The following is a 13,804-nucleotide window of genomic DNA, read 5'->3' on the forward strand; positions in this document are numbered from 1 at the left end:
ATACTGGCACAATTCAGGTCATCAATGCAGGGCCTAGAGCACGGGTACTCATAGTATGGCCCGCGGGCCGCCAGCGGCCCGGCAAACCTTCCTTGGCGGCCCGCGGACCTTGCAGACATCCTACCTGTGATTTAAAAAAAAATAATTAAATAGTGTTAGCAAACACTGCCGGTTGCAGCAGCCCGGACTCTGAGACTCTGCTCTGTGGGGGCCGGGGGATTCCAGTGATTGTCAAAGTGGAGATGCAGGGGCGCTAAGAGGTGAAATACAACAAAGCTTTATTAACATGTAAATGGTCTTTTAAAGACCTGTGAAGTACTCGGGTGCCGCTGTGTGCGCGCACTGGGAAGCTGTCTCAGCCCGAGCTGACACACACACGGGGTGAGATGACAAAGGGTGACAGAGGGAGGGCGAGGGAGGGAGACAGAGAGACAGATATATATTTATTTTATATTTATATAAATATATATATTTTGTTTTTTAGGGAGGGAGGGAGGGAGAGACAGGGAAGGAGAGGGAGGGAGAGACAGGAAGGGAGACGGAGGGAGATGGACGGAGGGAGGGAGAGGAAGGGAGACAGAGAGAGGGAGGCAGAGGGAGGGAGAGGGAGACTGGGAGGGAGACAGCGAGGGAGGCAGAGAGGGAGGCAGAGAGGGAGGGAGACAGATGGAGAGGGGGAGAGGGAGACAGAGGGAGAGAGACGGAGAGAGGGAGAGGTAGACAGGGAGAGAGACAGAGGGAGACGGAGGGAGAGAGACAGGGAGAGAAACAGAGCGAGACAGAGGGGGAGAGCAACAGAGGGGGAGAGCAACAGAGGGGGAGAGCAACAGAGGGGGAGAGCAACAGAGGGGGAGAGAGGCAGAGGGGGAGAGAGGCAGAGGGGGAGAGAGGCAGAGGGGGAGAGAGGCAGAGGGGGAGAGAGGCAGAGGGGGAGAGAGGCAGAGGGGGACAGAGGGAGGGAGAAAGAGGGAGGGAGAGGAAGGGAGACAGAGGGAGGGAGAGGAAGGGAGGCAGAGGGAGGGAGAGGAAGGGAGGCAGAGGGAGGGAGAGGAAGGGAGGCAGAGAGAGGGGGGTAGGGAGGGAGACAGGGAGGGAGGGAGACAGGGAGGGAGGGAGACAGGGAGGGAGACGGGGAGGGAGGGAGACGGGGCGGGGGGGAAGGGGGAGGGAGGGAGGGAGATGGGGAGGGGGGGAAGGGGGAGGGAGGGAGGGAGGAGGGAGGGAGGGAGACGGGGAGGGGGGAGGGAGTGAGGGAGACTGGGAGGGGGGAGGGAGTGAGGGAGACAGGGGGAGGGAGGGAGGGAGACAGGGAGAGGGAGGGAGGGAGAGAGACAGGGAGAGGGAGGGAGAGAGACAGGGAGAGGGAGGGAGAGGGAGGGAGACGGAGAGGGAGGGAGACGGAGAGGGAGGGAGGGAGACAGAGAGAGGGAGGGAGACAGAGAGAGGGAGGGAGACAGAGCGAGGGAGGGAGACAGCGAGGGAGGGAGACAGCGAGGGAGGGAGACAGCGGGAGGATGGCGACAGCGGGAGGAGGGCGACAGACAGAGAGGGCGACAGACAGAGAGGGCGACAGACAGAGAGGGCGACAGACAGAGAGGGCGACAGACAGAGAGGGCGACAGACAGAGAGGGCGACAGACAGAGAGGGCGACAGACAGAGAGGGCGACAGACAGAGAGGGCGACAGACAGAGAGGGCGACAGACAGAGAGGGCGACAGACAGAGAGGGCGACAGACAGAGGGAGACAGAGAGAGTTGTGTGTATGCCGGGTCTGGTGGCTCAGTGGACGAAGGCGTCTGCTGCAGGGACCTGTGTTCAACCTCATGGTCACAATTTTTTTTGCTTTAGCCCCGCCCCCTCTGACCCCGCCCCCACCGGTGCGGCCCTCGGCCACAAACCACACTGTAAATGTGGCCCCCGAGAGAAAGTTTGTGAGTACCTATGGCCTAAAGGAAGGTTGGCGAGACTAAATGGCATTTTTTTTTTTTTTTTTTTTTTTTTTTTTTATACAGTTGCTGGGATGCTATGTGACTGGCTTACCTCTTCGTCAGTGAAGACAAGCGGGAGGGTGGCACTGCTCTAACATCCACAATCATAGACACACACCAGAGCTGCTGGATGTGGGTTGGAGGAAAAACACAGAGGCAAATTACCATGCTTGTAGACTCCAGTTGGAAACTTTGAGTTTTTTTTTTTATAATCTAAATCAGAATCTTGCAAACGTAGTTTTGATGATTGCACCACAAATAAATGTACACTGGCATGATTATACATTTGATCGAACTGAGCCTCAGCACCCTCATGGGTAGTTGTTGTAACCATAAACGTAATGGATATTCATGGACATGAACACAATACTCATATGAATCTTTTACTGACCTGAACGGACTGGCGTTTTAGATACCTCTTGCGGCATACCGGCTGGGCAGCATACTATAGACTCCCTGCATTGTTAAAAGCGGCAGCTCGTTAATACATCGTTTCCATGATTTGAGAATCGACTTATAAACTTGATAATTTTGCGCCGATGTACGCACTTTATCTTGGACCTAATTTTGGAATCGGGAGTGTCAGTTTTACTCTGGAAAATGTGGAAGATCATTATAACTCCAGTCTATACATGTGGGCACTTATGACTAAACAATGTAGTAGGATTACGAGGATCAAGAATACGGAACTGCCTTGGAAAAGTGTTAAGACGAAACACGTGTTGGCTAATCTTTTGCTGGAAGTGTTATTGCACAGAATAAACCAACAGTAAAAGTTCATTGGACCTTATTATTGGCATCCGTTTAAAAAGCATGTTTATTCCTTTATAAGGACTGGTAATTTATACAGAATAGTGTGTTCATATCTATGATTATCCATTACTACTATGGTGTTCTCACCAACAAATTGATTCATATGAGTATTGTGTTCATGTCCTTGAATATCCATTACTGTTATGGTTAAAACAACCACCCTTGAGGGTGCTGAGATGCAGTTCTATTAAATGTTTATTTGTTTTACATTAGGTATCTAATGTACAGAGGCCACCTCTGGTAGTAGGGTGCCGGAACTGCGAGAGCACCTCTTAATTAATATAATCCTATTGCATGTTCTCACTGACAAACTGATTTATATAAGTATTTGTACGAGGTGCGGTTATTTTCCCATTTGGGTTCACTACTACCACCTTTATTTTTACTGGCATTATTATGTAAACGGGAAGGGGGCAATCGCCTTCATTACTCCTGTCTCTATGCTGAAACTGTCATTTGTTGGCGTTGACAAATCAATAATACGCTTGATGTCTTCTGCATCGGGAGCGAAGTCTCCTGTTGAATTGTCAAATGAGTTGTCAATGTACGATATAATTAACAAAATGCAATAAAAAGTTCTTTTTTTTATTTTTAAAAGGGGTACTTTGCTGTGCACGATTTTGAACTCTGTTATTTGAAATGCCCAGGCCCACTGTGCGCACCACTGGTTCCATCCCAAATGCTTACTCCCTCACCTCAAAGCAGGTCTAATCACCCACAAGCCATTACATTTTTGCCCAGGTAAGGCACACTGCAAAGGAAATACACATGGTGGAGTGTGCACGATGGGCCTGGAGTTGACTAGCTACTCTGACAGGCACCATGATAATTTAATCACCACTTGCACCTCTACCATACCACCCGAAACTACCAGGCACATCAAAGTATGGGATACGTAAACGTCTTTTAAGAAGAAGCATAAGATTGATGGGGAATGCATTACCCGCGGGCCAGTACTGAGCTACGCAGAGTTCTTTGACAACAACCCTAGCACTTTGATGGATTTGCTTGTTTATCGCAGCCTACGAGGCTCAGTGACAGAGCTGTTCCCTACGTCCCCAAAGGAGTCTCCTGAGTGGCCACTACTCGCACTTCTTATCGCTCACCCCGATAAAACAACCTGATCTCTAGAATGTATAATTTTGTCATGCAATCCTGGAACCATGGTGACCTCACCATGAAAACACAACCAGGTGAAGGCCGGAGTGCTGAAACTTGTCAACCACTCGCCCCCAGTCAAGAGATTTGGGTTGAATCCATTGTTCTTTTGCTCTCTTTTTAATGTATGAGTGTAGGTTGAATGAGTAGGTCTGAATGGTAAGAATGATGTGTTGAAGGTTTTTGTGGGGTTATGTGTTTATTTATTAAAAGGATTTATACTGTATTGCATACAATTCTTGAGCAATTGTATGTTCAGACAATGATACATGTATATACATATTTGTTTAAATTAAGTGTTTAATGAAAAAATAACAAAAAAACATTTTTGTGCTTAAAGAAAATACCTTGGAGGTTTAATTAAATACATAATAAAACTAATTTTGTGATTGGGTTTGGGGCAATTCTGAACCTTCCATGGTCACACTTAAAGAATTATAGGTCAGATTAGAGGTTTTCTCTGCTAGCTATTTTTGTTTCCCCCTCCTCTTGGACCTGAAAGCAACTAGGGGATCCCTTTTCTTCATAGTTTATCTTTTGCTCACAGTGCCACCCCAGTTTGGACCCAGCCATATGCAAATAAGTCTTGACTAATGTTTCCTCTAATATTTTTCTTTTATGTGCTGCACTAAAGGTACTTAATGCACTACAGTCAAGCAAGCATCACCTTAATATGCAAGTATGTGCTGTATGCTAGCTACCAAAATCAGTAGCATAACAAGGGTACCATCAGCCCTAATCTAAGCCAGAATGTTTTTTTTACCCATCCTCACATTTGGGTTGGTATTAAAAGACACCCATTACAGGGGCACAGTGGGCTCCTTGCACATCTGAGCCCTGGTGACACGGAATCTTGTACCCTAATCATTGTACGTATCATTCCTCTCTATTCATTATCGTTATGAATGTCATATCTCCTACCCGCACCTTTTCTAATCCCTATTCACTTCTCCTCTTTCCCTCTCTCTCTCTCTATCACCTCTCTCTCCCCTCTTTCACACACTCTCTCTCTCTCGTCCTTATCCTTTTCCTCTTTTTAAAGTTTTTGTCAGGTCTCATTGCGCCTCTTTATCTTCCCCACTTTTCTTTCTCCCTTTCCGCTCTCCTTCTCTTCTCCCTCATCGTGACTCCTCTCTTCAATCTACATCCTACCATTCGGTCTTCCCCAAAATCTCTCATCTCCCTGTCCTCTCTCTCTTTCTACCTTTTATCAATTCTATATCTTGGCTATGCTTCTCTCCTACTCATTCCTGTCATTTTCTTGGACCTCCTTGGCTGTTACGTATGTCTACCTAGTGCTTTTAATTAAAAAAAAAAAAGAAATCTATTTTATTCAAGTTTTCAATCTGTGACTCCCACCCCCGTACCCCCCTCCCCCCCCCCCAACTCCCTCGGATGACAGCTCTCACCCAGCAATCACGTGCAAAGCCACCTAACTACTGTACTAATGAATTTTGTTTCCTTGGCAATTAATCCTCAGTGGTCAGGATTGGGCCCAGTAGTTGGGGGTTAGCTTTACTAATAAGACTCTATTTCCACCATAACAAACCCTTTTTAGCAACATTAGGCTAATATAATGAAAGACTAGGAAAAAAGCAAAGTTCTAACCTATACCATACAATTTGCAAGCACCTCTTTGATAACAATTCATAGGTCACTGTGCATATTTACGATGGTAACTTATGAATTGCAAGTAACAAAAGAATCTCTGTGACAAAAGCAGTACCCCACTGAACTATCCAGATAAATACAGTTCTGTGATTTGCATGGTGCAGCAAGCATATTAACCCTCTGCGCTACTTTATTATAACTCAAAAACTGCCACTAGACACAAATCCATCTCTCTACAGCAGGAACATTAATCACCAGAGTTATATTGACATTGTTATTGTTGCCTGAAAGCTGCTGAACACACAGCACAACCCTAAAACCAGCCTTGCTCCTAGGCATCCTGAACTCACATATTTGAAGGAGCTTGAACGAAAAAGAGGCTCAGTAAAAAAGCCATTAGAAATCAAGGATTTCACTGTAAATTTGCTTTCAAAAGGTTGGCATGTGCTGCCACTTTGCCGCTTCTCGATTTCATTCTTTTCAGCTGCTGAGGGTAGATAAGAGGACTTACTCTTTGATTTGCTTTCTCACAGAATGTGTAACTCAAGGGACCAGCATCAGTTATCTCTGAAATCGGATTACACCCCTCTCCTGTACATTGACTTGAGATTGTTTCAGTCACTTCGTGGCTCATCCCAGTGGAGTTTACATCTCTCACCTAATGCTTTAGGGTGTTTGGTTGTATCCTTCCACCTTCACTCGAGTGCTTGCATCAAACAATATTGGGGATTACTATAACCCTCTCTGTCTTCTCCTGCTGGCTTCCTACAGTGTGTCTATCTCTGTCCCTTACACGCTCCCTTCTTCCCCTGTGCGCTCTTCCTTCCGCCCACCACTCTCCTAGCGCTCTGATGTCCCTGTGCTCTCTTTGCTACCTCTACTTGCACCCTATTGTGTATTTCTCCTGCTACTCCCACCATGCCCTGTCTGCTGCTTGTTCCTGCTCTAGTATACTGCCCCTCCCTTTTCAGGCCCTTGTCCCCCCACCTACCCCACATTCTCTCCCTTCCCACCCAGGGACTTCACTTAAGCACAACCCAGACCAGGCATATTTTTTTCTTCCATAAATTAAAGGCGGACTATGCTGAAAGCTTTCTCGCCTTCAATACTGTCCCCTTTGTTTATGTATCCCCAAAATGTTTGGGTGACATAAGAGCCTTCATTATAGTGCTTCCTTCTTTTTGGTTTGTGTTCTAGAAACTAAAGAAGTAGTATAATAAAAGCTACCAAGGCAGTTTTTGTTTTTAAATAGAATAAAAAATTGGACGGTAATAAAGTGAAATGATCTCTCATGTCTGTCTTTAATATGCTTGCTCAGCATATGTTAACACAGTAATGCCAAAATTATTGGCTTTGACACGACTTATTGGTCTTTAATGACAGTTGCTCTACTTGTGGATGAATCTACAGGCAATATTGGTTAAGTTCTTTTACGCCATGTTTAATTAGTGTGTCGAGAGGTGTTACTAACTTGTAACTTGTTTTTTTGTAACATTTCTTCCTGCTTTTCTATTTAATTGCAACTATGGAGTTCACAGGAACATAAAGTGATGACTGTTGCGACACAAATGCTGATTGCCTTTGTAATAAAAATGCATTGGCTATTTAAAGAGCTTCTTAACGTGATTCTGGAAACATGTGGCAGTGTTGTATTCCACAGACAATATGAAGTTGTGTGTACTAGGAATACTGATATTATATTCGTAGTCTGGGTTTCTAATATTTTTCTAATTTTTTAGGTAATGGCAAAAAGGAAAGAAGACACTGGAAAGGTCAAACTTCTTCTTCATTGGACTCCAGAAGACATGTAAGTACTGAATGATTGAAATTACAGAATTGCTATTCTTGGGTTCGGCTGTTGGAAGGAGAATTTTCTGCCACAATGCTGAGTTTTTAATATCGACCCGCAACAAAATTAAATGCAGAATATGTAATCCCACTATATTGTTAAGGTATGTATTCAGAGTACTTTTAGATTTACTATTCTTAACTCCAAGTCCGTGTACCTTGTGTGTGTGTGTATATTGTATCTATCTGTCTATCTATCTATTACCTGCTGGCGGTCGCGAGTAGGTAGTTCTAGTTAGGACCTTGTTTCTTTGGCTCTGTTTGATGAATCCTCACAAAGTTTAAAAAACTAGTACAGCGCTCACTTAATCTGCTGCCGCAAACGCTTCGTGGTCATCCGTCAATTGGGGGCCAAGAAAAAGGGGGGAGTCCCAAAACACGTTTTACCCATGCAAATACCCATAGGGATTTTAGACACAACTAGGGTCCGATCTGCTGAACGGAATTGCACCATACTTGGCAGAAAGGTAGCTGTTGGTTAAGAAAGCTACCTTTTTGTGAAATGGTGTAAATCCTTTCAGTAGTTTTTAAGATATTAAAAGAAATCCAAATTTAGATATATAGGCACACAGATCCTCCGAGGAGCCGATAGTCCCCATGCTCAAATCTGATTGGCTGCCAAAATTTCAGCCAGGAAGTGTTGGCGTCCGTCTTGGGACTATGTTTCAGCTGAGTCCCGCAAAAAACATTTTAAAAAAAGAAGAGGGCAGGGTAGGAATACCCTGACCCCCTAATTGGGGTCCTGTGGTCCCCCCGTGACCCAGACAGGGCCAAAAAGCACTTTAAAAAAAAAAGGGAAATTTGCAGCGGAAAGCAACGGAGCCGACAATCCAAGGCAAAGTGTGGGTTCCCCTGCTTGTTTTGATTGGAGCCCCCAAGTGGGCTAGGTCCCTAGGGCATTTATAAAAAAAAAAGAAAAGGGGGGTGCACGGGCCCCCTTCCTATCCTAATGCTCGTAGAGCCCCAGGGACCACCACCTCCGTGGGGCTTTCTTTACATATTGGAAGGGGTGTCGCGTGGACCCCTGTCCCCCCCTAAACAAGTAAATAGCTATGTCCCGGGTGCCCACCCCCGGGACATAGCTGTTTGCTTTGCTTGGTGGGAGCTGACAGCTCAGTAGGACATTCACACTGGCATAATTTCTCTCTTACCTGCTGATCTAGTTAAAGACTTGTTTTGCTAAATGCTGGAGGGTTTGATTGTTCTTCTGAAAGCAAGATTGAATACAACAATCTTAAATATATTTATGCATAATTTGCGTTGGATAAGTAGGCTTCATTAGTGTTTTTTTGTGCATCTGATAACTGAATCCTTCCATTGTTATTCCTTGTTCTAGTGATTTTCCCAAGTATAGCTGCTTTTTTGTTGTCTTTTTTTTTGTTTCTTCAAATAAAAAATTTGTTCGAATTGGTTTCAGATTCCAGCTTCTGGACTCTTTTGCATCTAAAATTGGGTTCTTTCCTATTGCAGCTATAAGGTTGTCTGTCAATTGTGTGTTTTGTCTTTCCTGTATGTAAGTAGTATGGGTTATGATATACTGGGAATGGAATTGTTAGCTCTGCAACCATTTCAGTTATTGGCATAATGATGTAGCAGTGAATTAATTATGTTTTTTATGGGTTACTCTAGTAGCATACTTCATTTCCTACAACTGTATTAGTTTCTACTATCTCTTGAAGCCCACCAAACACATCTAAGGTAAAGAGACTCAAAAAATCTTTCATGGCAGGGAAAATAATCGAGAAGCCCATACATTCTTGAAATCATCTCTAGAGCTGTTCTTTCTTCCTTAAGTAGGGATCAAACTGCACCTTTATTCACTTGCCCAGAAAACAGTCAGTGTGTACATGCAGTCAGATTGCTTATGGTACGTTATATGGTGCCCCAGCCTTCTCCACTGCCATCATATTTAAATCTAAAATTTCAGACTTCGAAGTGTTAATTTTGAAGCCAAACATGTCTCTAAAAACCTCTAATTTATCCAGTAGTGTTGTCAGGATTTATATGGGCTCCCTCAGAGTCAGTAAAATAAAATATACGAAGAGGCCTAATTTAGGCTCCTTACTTCCTAAAGTAACACTGGCTATATCTCTTTCGAATGCGAGCTCCACAGACTTTATCAAGTGCACTCTGGGGCATAACTTCCACCCTGCAGGCAACCATGCAAGGGCTCAGCATGACCCAGTCTGGTAGGTCATGGACTTCACTTCGAGTGCCTGGCCTCTTTTCTTCTGTGTGTTGCCTCCTTGCTGCTCATGATGACCAAAATTGGCACCGGCATCTCTTCCCCCGTCACCGATTCCTCCCAGCCAGGCACATAAGTGTAGTGTGATCCCATGCGCCCACCTCTCCACAGCATGGCTTCTGGCCCCCTGTTGCCACAACCCATTTCATGATCACCGCAGCTCCTGAAAACACTGCCAGTATACCATTTGGGGGGTACCAAAGGGGATGATGGATGGAGCGTTTGAGCAAATCAAACACTCGCCCCCAGTCAACTGATCTGGATTTAATCCATCATCATTCTTTAGCTCACTCCACCACCCCAGTTCTGACATGGCCATATGCGAATCAGTCTGACCCTGTGCCTCATGGGAACAGTCCAGCCTGAACTGCCAAGCCATGTCTTCTCTGGACCGGAAACAAGCATCCTGGGACCGGTTTCGGGCTCATAACCCTCATCAGCCAGGCTATCTTGAATCCAGTGGCAAAGTGAGCATGGGCATACCCTGCCAACTTGGGGCGAACAAAGCGATACCAAAGGGGATGATGGACGGAGCATTTGAGCAAATCAAACACTCACCCCCACTCAACTGATCTGGGTTTAATCCATCATCATTCTTTAGCTCACTCCACTACCCCAGTTGATGATGGATTAAACCCAGATCTGTTGACTGGGGGTGAGTGTTTGATTAGCTCATCCCCTTTGGTATCGCTTTGTTCGCCATAAGTTGGCTGGGTATGCCCAGACGTGGGGTCCCTTGCTCACTTTGCCACTGGATTCAAGATAGCCTGGTTGATGAGGGTTATGAACCCGAAACTGGTCCCAGGATGCTTGTTTCCGGTCCAGGGAAGACATGGCTGGACTGTTCCATGAGGCACAGGGTCAGACTGATTTGCATATGGCCATGTCTGAACTGGGGTGGTGGAGTGAGCTAAAGAATGATGATGGATTAAACTCTGATCAGTTGACTGGGGGTGAGTGTTTGATTAGCTCAAATGCTCCGTCCATCATCCCCTTTGGTATCGCTCAGTATACCATTTGGGCCACATATATTCCCAAAATGAAGCTGGGTTATCTCCACCCCAGCATCATCCTTCTTAAAGTTCATACCCAACAATGTCCCATCAATATGAAGCTAGCCTCAACCAATGCTTCCAGATCATACAGTTCTATCTCTATTTCTGCAGTTTTAAAAAATTTAAACTAAATCAAAAAGGAATGGGCCAGCTCCATGTCCCCTTTGTCTCATTCCCATCAAGATCTTGTAACTGTCCCATCGATTTATCATCTTCCTTCCTGCTAAGCTATGCTATATTTCCTACAATCTTTTTTGAGTAATTTGTTCCAACGCCTCACTATGCATTTTGCTATGAGGCCTTTTCTTGGCTCAGGTACGTGACGACACTTGGTGTTTGATAATCAGTGCCCCATACACAAATTCACTCACTCCCTCTCTCCATTTCAACGCAATTCTTGGCTTTCTATGGCTCCAAGCAAACAATTTGTATGCTTCCCACAGCATAGCTTCCATCTAAGGTTTCCCACAACAAATTGTTCAGTGAGATCCACTTAGCCCAAAACTCATTTTGAATCTTTCGATTCTCAGTTATCTTACTTTGACCTTTCTGTTCTGCACACCTTTATTGTTTTCAGCACTCTCCATATTGGAGAGTGGGCTGACATTCCTCTCACCAACTGCTTCGTGTTTCTAAACCTACCCACCATAACCTGGGATTGACAAAAATATTCTGTTCTTGAGAATCAGTCATGAGCCCTTAGTAATGAATATGGTGCCTCACGCGAGTATGCCTCTCTTCACGCATCCAACAACACCATTGATAAGGTAAGATAAATTGTGCATAATCCAGCACCCCATAATGCCAATCTTTAAAATTGCACCTAGATATAGAGGACCCAAACACTTGCATAGCTTTCACACAACACATACACTCAACCTTGTACACATCCCACTAACTAGCACACCCCCTCAAATTACAGAACACACATTTCAACTCCTGCTCATGAGCGCTTTTTTTTTGCAGTACTCAATACACCAGACATTGCAGACCTCATCACGTATCACAAGCTGGACTCCGTCTTCATTACAGAAATATGTTTATCACCCGCATCTTTGCACATGCTTGGCTTACTTCTTCCCCCAGGCTACAGCATCCATCATGTGGACCGCACATATAAGAATGGAGGACACATCGCTGTCATCCATAGTCCTATTGGTTCTGCACTCTAAGCAGGCAAGTAACAATCAACCCCATGGAACTGCTGACTTGCCCTTTCCCACTCTCTGCATCTCAAGCTGCCATTTTCCATCTCATTTACTGGCCTCCTAAGCAGAAGGTAGAGCAAGGACTTTATTGATGAATTCTCATAACTCCTCACCACCTAGACCATCCTATATTCCCACACCACTCTCTTGGTGGACTTAAACCTCCCAGGCAATATAAGCTAAAAACAAAAACAATAAAAACAAGAGACATCCTCTTTAACCTTATCAATACACTCGAAGGTGTGCATGCCATACAACCAACACACTGCAAAGACACTTCCTGGACTTCTAGATGCAAAACTACCACATTCCTCGCTCCATGTTCAGCATCCTACCAACAAACCACAATCAACACAAAAGAGAAGACCCACCTTCATATCATTCAACAACATCTCCATAGACAACCTAATGCTTGAACGTATCTCTCACCCAATCAACTCCATGTCCAGTGTCAACACCCTTCAAAACAACATCAACAATATTTCGGAAAGGTATGCGAACATCCAAGTCCCAATTACAACACACAAGTGCAAGCTAAAGCCTCTATCACCCCTCTACTATAAAGACTCTGATGATAATAAACTACCCATCCACAGACAGGAAAGAAATTGAAGTGGAAAAACTCCCAAGGATCTCATGATACTGATGTCCTTTCGGCCAAACACGGACAGTTCATCACATCAGCCAAAGCAAAGTACTATACCAAAACCATCAATGTAGCCACCAACAGAAGCAAGATTGGTGAAAATCAAGCACTGTATCAGCCTCCTGCCGGACCCACCTGTTCCTCACTTCACAAAACGCCATCAACAACGCCTTTTAAAAAATACAGAAGATCTGATAGCACTTCAGTAACACCAAGCTTTCTTCAATTTTTAACCCACCCCTTCCTGTAGAATATTGCAATGGCCAGCCTTCAAAGCTTGATCTCTCCCAGATCTCACTGACATTCTCAACTACCTCAAAGCCGCCACTTATGAAGATGATGTCTTACCATTGTCATTCAACAAAGCTCTCTCTGGAGATTATCACTTACCCCCACTTTGCATTTTAAATGTATCCCTCATGCGAGGCATTTACCCAGATGCTCTCAAGACAGGCCAGATCCTCCCACGACAGGCCAGATCCTCCCACTCTTAAAGAAACCTACACTAGACCGTCATGACTATGCCAACTACCGTCTCATCACTCACCTGACATTCATAGCCAAGATCATTGAAAAAGCAGTCTGTGTTATTCTGCAAGACCAAATCAATGCTAACCATCGCCTGCATGACTACCAGTTTGGCTTCAGATGATGCTGCAGCACACAGAACGTAACCTTACACATTGTAGAATATACCCTCTTGATCACAGATGAAGATGGCACCTACCTCCTAATATTGTTGGAAACCTCAGCTGCCTTTGGCACAGTCATCACCCTCATACGCAGTCGGGAGTCTCGAATGAGATGTACTGGCAATGTCCTTAACTGGTTCATCTCTTACCTTTCCAACTGACACCAGTTCATTCACATGGGCACGTTCAGGTCACACAACATCCCTTAACCCACAAAAAAAGAGAGACGAGGGATAACAATGTCTCTGACTCCCTCAATCAGACTTAATCACACTAAACAGAGACAAAGGAAAACAGAAAAAAGCAAATCTTGCAATCAAGGATGCAGAAAGTGGGAAAATCAATAGATTTTATAATACTGCCCTCACACACCCGAGAGTGTCATGCTTCATCATTGGGCCGCATCATACACCAAGGTGCAGACCAACACCTTTGGTGGAGCGCAATTTTTTTAGAGAATGAATGATGAAGAAAATGGTGGTGAGGGTAAAGTATAAAAGACAGAAAAGTAGAATAAGCACAATTTCGTGCTATTCAAAAA

At 44.8% G+C, this 13,804-nt stretch overlaps 1 protein-coding gene across 3 annotated transcripts in view; it reads left to right on the forward strand.

Moving 5' to 3' along the window:
• AEBP2 (AE binding protein 2) overlaps window positions 1-13,804 on the forward strand; it is a 407,512-nt gene that overhangs the window by 270,413 nt on the left and 123,295 nt on the right. For all 3 annotated transcript variants that reach the window (XM_085652711.1, XM_085652710.1, XM_085652712.1), the window contains exon 7: window positions 7,309-7,376. In XM_085652711.1, coding sequence (XP_085508837.1) covers window positions 7,309-7,376 — 68 coding nt within the window. The remainder of the gene's footprint in view (window positions 1-7,308; window positions 7,377-13,804) is intronic.

Source organism: Triturus cristatus, chromosome 4_1, assembly GCF_964204655.1.
Source record: "Triturus cristatus chromosome 4_1, aTriCri1.1, whole genome shotgun sequence".
NCBI lineage: Eukaryota > Metazoa > Chordata > Amphibia > Caudata > Salamandridae > Triturus > Triturus cristatus.